At 39.1% G+C, this 5,789-nt stretch overlaps 1 protein-coding gene across 1 annotated transcript; it reads right to left on the bottom strand.

Moving 5' to 3' along the window:
- Nucleotides 1-412: 412 nt before the first annotated feature.
- On the bottom strand, nt 413-946 carry LOC138908155 (uncharacterized). Its single transcript, XM_070198801.1, has one exon. It carries the CDS (start codon nt 944-946, stop codon nt 413-415), a length of 534 nt encoding a protein of 177 aa, XP_070054902.1.
- Between the last annotated feature and the right edge of the window lie 4,843 nt (nt 947-5,789).

The raw sequence follows: 5,789 nt of genomic DNA, 5'->3' as shown, positions 1-5,789 counted from the left end.
ATTTCCAAGAAATGGTTGAGCCGCCAAAACTGATGAAATAACCACTGACAGAGTGTCTAGTGTCCGGACAAGATCCCCAGTCTGAATCACAGAAAGCCGGAAATGTTTTAGAAGGATCAGAGTTGAAGAAAAGTCCAAGTCCCGGATTGAAGACCAAATAACGAAGACAGTGCATTACGACATCAAAATGAGACTGACGAGGGGATTGCATGAATTGACTAAGTCGTTGCACAGCAAATGATAGGTCAGGCCTGGCGTGTGTCAAAAAATTCAATTTCCCAAGGAGCCATCGATATATGGTTGGATCAGGGAAAAGTTCACTGGAATCTGTATGCAACTTGCAATATGGATCAAGTGGGGTGGAAACTGGCTTCATGTCAAAGCACTAATATTCAAATAAAAGGTCCATGATTCAGCAGGGGTGAACTCCAACATGGATCTCCCTCTGTTTTTCATTCTGAATCAGTAAGAAGTATGCATGGTTAACAGAGGGTAAAAGGGTCATCATCAGTATGTTTCTCTTTACTGGATCATAGGTCTCATTGGGTCCCTTGAGAAATTGAATCAAGCGACCATCCTGAAGAGATTTGAGAGTTTTAGCTTTTCCTCCACAGCTACAATCACAGTTGCAGTGAACACAAGTAGTTAAGATTTGTTTTGCTGTCTTAGAGTAAAGAACACTCCAAGCTATTTCTTTGGAAAGAGAGTTGAGAATCCATGATATTACCATATCATTGCACCTGTTCCAAGATTTGAGTGAAGGTGAATCCATATCTGGTTCAATGATACTCCCATCAATGAATCCAATCTTTTTTTTTGCAGAAAGTGCAATGACAATTTCCCTACGCCATCCACCATAACTTTTTCCATAAAAAATAGAGCTTACCAACACCATTCCTGGTGAATCAGATGGGTGAATGTAAAAAGGATGAGAAGCATCAATCATGTTTGAAGTGTTTGAAGTGTTTCTGATAGTTTAAGCAGAGGAGTTTCTTCTACAAAATATTATGCCATTAAAACAAAGGATGAACAAATAAGAAGAAATATATTGAAAAGATATGAATGCTGAGAGGATGATCCAAGAGAAAACCTTTTTTTTCTTTTGGAAAAGGATCTTAGTGCTCTGATACCATAATAAAATTTAGAGAATAGTCTTATCTTTTCATTGAAAAAAAAAACTCTGTTTATGTCAAAAATGGCGAAATCCCCCGTTTATAGGGTTAATGTTTGAGCGCCACATGTAGCGTGGGGAGACCCAATTCCATCATAGTATCAATAAACAATATCAAGTATCACATATATAAACCGTTGCAGTGCGCAACCCAATCCCACCGTATCATGATACGTCAATATCATAATCCTCCCTTATTTCACCCGTTATGGCGTGCAACCCAATCTCACCATTTTTCAATATCACAATCTTCTCTTATTTCACCCATTGCGGCGCGCAACACGATCCATAAGCAAGTTAAATTAACAACAACAATCCAATAACTCGATGTACAAGAATTTCTCGAATCAAAGGGTATGAGTACACGACAATAAAGGAACCACGTAATAATCAAATGAATACAATAAATACTACAACAAGCAATATGACAAGTAAGGCATGTGACAACTAAGGTGTGCAAGTAAAATAGTTATGACAAGTAGCAAATAGGCACTAAGTCATGGAAGAGACTCAACAATAAAGAGGTAATAAGACAATAAGTAAGGCAATAACTTCAACTAAAACATATAAGTGCAAAATAACAAGTACGAGGTACGTGCTAACAATGTCAAATAGAGCATATAAGAGTATATTAACAATGAGAGATAAAACACGTCATGAAAATTCAATTAAAGGCATGGAAAGAGTCTAGATAACCTAAACCATTCAAATACCACGTACCCGTGTACCCACTCGTCACCTTGCGTACCAGGGTTTCACATAACACAAAATAGCATAATCAATTCAAATCCTAAGGGAAAGTCCCCCCCCTCCCCCCAAACAAAGTTAGACAATATACTTACCTCAAAGAAGTTAAACCGATACTCTAAAATGACCTTCTCGTGTGAAACAACCTCCGGACGGCTCGAATCTAGCCAAAATAACTTTATATCATAAAGAAAAACCATAGGAAATAATTCCGCATAATAAAGTTTTTATCTTTAAAGAAAACTAAAAGTCAACCCCGAGCCCACACCTCGGAACCCAACAAAATTCACAAAATCCGATACACATTCCGATATGAGTCCAACCATACCAAAATTATCAAATTCCGACATCAAATCGGCCTTCAAATCCTCATTTTACATTTTTGAAAGATTTTACAAAAATTCTCATTTTCTCTCGTTCAAATCACTAATCTAATGTTAAAAACAAAGATGGAATCACGAAATATAATCAAATCCATATAAAGAATACTTGCCCCAATCCAACATGTGAAAATTCCCTCTAAAATCGCCCATATCCGAGCTCTCTAACTCAAAAAGTGATAAAATATCAAAAGCCCTCGAAATAGAGTATTTATATTTTTGCCTAGGTATTCCTCTTACGACATCGTGGAACAAGCATCGTGATCGCAAAGCACAAAACTGCTGCCCAGAGAAAATAAGCTTCGTGTTCGCGGCACATACCTCGCGAAAACGATGAACAACGACACAAACTACGCGGATGCATCCATCCTACCACGAACGCATTGAGAAATATTCCACCAGCCCCCAGCTCCCTTACGTGAACACGTAAACAAGGACGCAAACGCGGACAACAAATAGTTGGAGCTTCACGAACGCATGACCACCATCGGGTCCGTGATGAACAAATCATTGATCTCCCAGAATCATTTCGCGATCACGGCTTAACCTTCGCGATCGCGAAGAACAACAGGCACACCAGAAACCAGCAACTCTAAAGCATGAAGAAACGGCCAGTAGCCCATTCGAAACATACTCGAGGCCCCCAGGACCCCGTTGAAACTTACCAACAAGTTCCATAACATAACATGGACCTGCTCAAGGCCTCAAATCAAATCAAATAACATCAAAACTACGAATCACACCTCAAAACAAACTTAATGAACTTATAAACTTTTAGCGTCTATAACTCGCGCCGAATCATATCAAATCAACCCGGAATGACGTTGAATTTTGCATGCAAGTCCTAAATGACACAATGGAGTTATAAAAACTGCTAGAATTGAAATCCGAACCCTATATCAACAAAGTTACTCCCGGTCAAACCTCTCAACGTTCCAAACCTTCAACTTTCCAATTTTTGCCAAAATGCATCAAATTATCCTACGGAACTCCAAGTTCATATCCAGACATACGCCTAAGTCCAAAATTATCATACGAAGCTATTGGAATCATTAAATCACCATTACGGAGTTGTCTACACAAAAGTCAAACTCCGGTCAGCCCTTTTTTTACTTAAGCTTCTAAAACAAGAATTATTCTTTCAAATTAACCCCGAATCATCCGAAAATCAAACTCAATCACACAAGCGAGTCATAATACCTAATACAAAGCTACTTGAGACCTTAAGCCGACGAACTTGATGCGAATTCTCAAAACGACCAGTCGGGTTATTACATCCTCCTCCACTTAAATATACGTTCATCCTTGAACGTGCCAGGAAATGTTCCACAGCTACCGAATCAATGCATGAGCTCACCATACATACATACGGGGGTAGCTTCATCCATAAACCTTAGAACTGAACCTAATCCTCAACATCTGAAATTCATAATAAGACCCGAATCTCGCATCAATACCTTCTATAAGCCTGAACAAGCTGAACTGAGCCATACTCGTAACCCACAACGTAATCACATGATATACCACATAACTAAGATACTTATAGTAGTAGCTTCCGATCGAAATAGCTGCGCAACGGTACTGGTAACAAACCTTGTATCAAATAAAACCTTACCCTAAACCTTCGTACATTGCCAATGATGAAGAAACACGAATAAACTTATAACCACTCATCAGATCAACAAGTCGTGGAGTTCTCTTGCCCGACAAGAACCATAGCTAAAAATCTAAGTGGTGACATTAGCCTTCCAACATATGTTAATCAAGTCCGATAATACTCCTTTCAGGTCCAATAACCTCACCTCATCCAGTACAAGCTATTCGACTAACCTGCTACACAAATCCTACTTAGAGCCACATACCATGCAATCCGTGCACCAACACACAATAACTCAAATGTACCCAATAATGGATAGAGAATAGAAATAAAGGAACCGTCCCACCAGCTCAACAACCTCTCTATTCTCATAAGATAGGGGTAAGGTCTGCATATACACTACCCTCCCCAAACCCCTCAGTGTGGGATAATACTGGGTATGTTATTGTTGTTGTTGTTGTTGTTGTCCTACCTGCTCAACAGTTTCTACCACGAAGCGCAACACTATCAATCCACTACATAAGGGGAAACGTAACACACGAAATAAGCTCAAAGGATCATATCCTAGCATAACGTCGTTGCATTACACGAACCAAATCCAACACCGAACCACCTGGAATGCGTCGAGCCATGATACTCACAATCAACAACCATAAGTGATAAGTGTGGATTTTGACCACTTATTAATACTTTTTTGCTTTTATTTTAGTCCGAAAGTATTAATTTATGTTCCAAACACTAATGAAAGTGTGCAAATTGAAGGGATGTTGGAAATTTGGGCTCTCATGAAGCAATCCAACTCAAAAAGGAGTGTTCCGACTCACAAGGCAAGAAGGGGAACAACACATAAGAAGTGCGGCCCGCAGAGGAATTTCTGCGGCCGCAGAATAAAGTGCGGACCGCAGAATTCCCTCTGTGATCGCAAAACTAGTGAAGAAGCCCAACAGACTTTAAGCAGAAGTACGTACCGCACATGAATTGTGTAGCCACAGAACAGGGTCCGCACCGACTAGAATTCAAATATTCAGAGAATGTGCAAATGACCAAGACTTGAAGCATTGCTTGAAGTGCGAACCGTACAAGAAATGTGCGGCCGCAGAAGCTGACCTTCAGTCGCAGACCAAATTATGCAGCTGCAGAATCCAAGCCCCTGCAAGACCAAGCAATGTACAGACCGCACATGGAATTGCGCGGCCGCAAAATCTCCCGATGGGCATTTTTGTCAGCGAATTTTGGGCCAATATAAATAGACGAGAATCACATTTTTAGGTCAAGTTTTGAAGTTAAAGCAGCTATAGCCGTTGTAATTTTCCATTTTATGCAATATGTGAACATTTTGGGATTTAAACATCATAGTTTATCATTTTAATCTTACATTATGAGTTTAATTAGATAGACTCTTACTAGGGTTGTGAGCTAACACTAGTATGTAAACCTTATGGATATTTAATTTAATGTTTGCTTAAGACTGGGTGTTGATTATTTAGCCTTGTTTATGCTTTAAGTTTAGAATAAATGGTTCCAAATATTGATTCATGCCTTTTTGACTTGGTCTTTACTTGAGAAAGAGGGACCTAGTTTAGGAAAGCTTGGCTAACAAGAAATTAGGGTAATTAAGGATTTGATTAGCCTAATTAAAAGTTGAACTAGAGATGGGGAAACCCGACTTGAGCTCATATCAAATATTTATCTTGATACCCATTTGGGCTTGAGAAAACCAAATTGGAAAAAATCACTCTATGACCGAGAGGTATTGAGTGGGTAACTTAGATTTGAGAGCTATAGTACACTCCAATCAATAAAATAAGTGTTAACGTATGTAACCCATCAGGCGACACCTAGGTGAATGTCATATCCCTAGGATTTTAACCATTTGATAACAACAACAAAAACA

Source organism: Nicotiana tomentosiformis, chromosome 3 (genome assembly GCF_000390325.3).
Source record: "Nicotiana tomentosiformis chromosome 3, ASM39032v3, whole genome shotgun sequence".
Classification (NCBI taxonomy): domain Eukaryota; kingdom Viridiplantae; phylum Streptophyta; class Magnoliopsida; order Solanales; family Solanaceae; genus Nicotiana; species Nicotiana tomentosiformis.
Note: the sequence above shows the minus strand (reverse complement) of the source record. Positions and strands in the feature narration are given on the sequence as shown.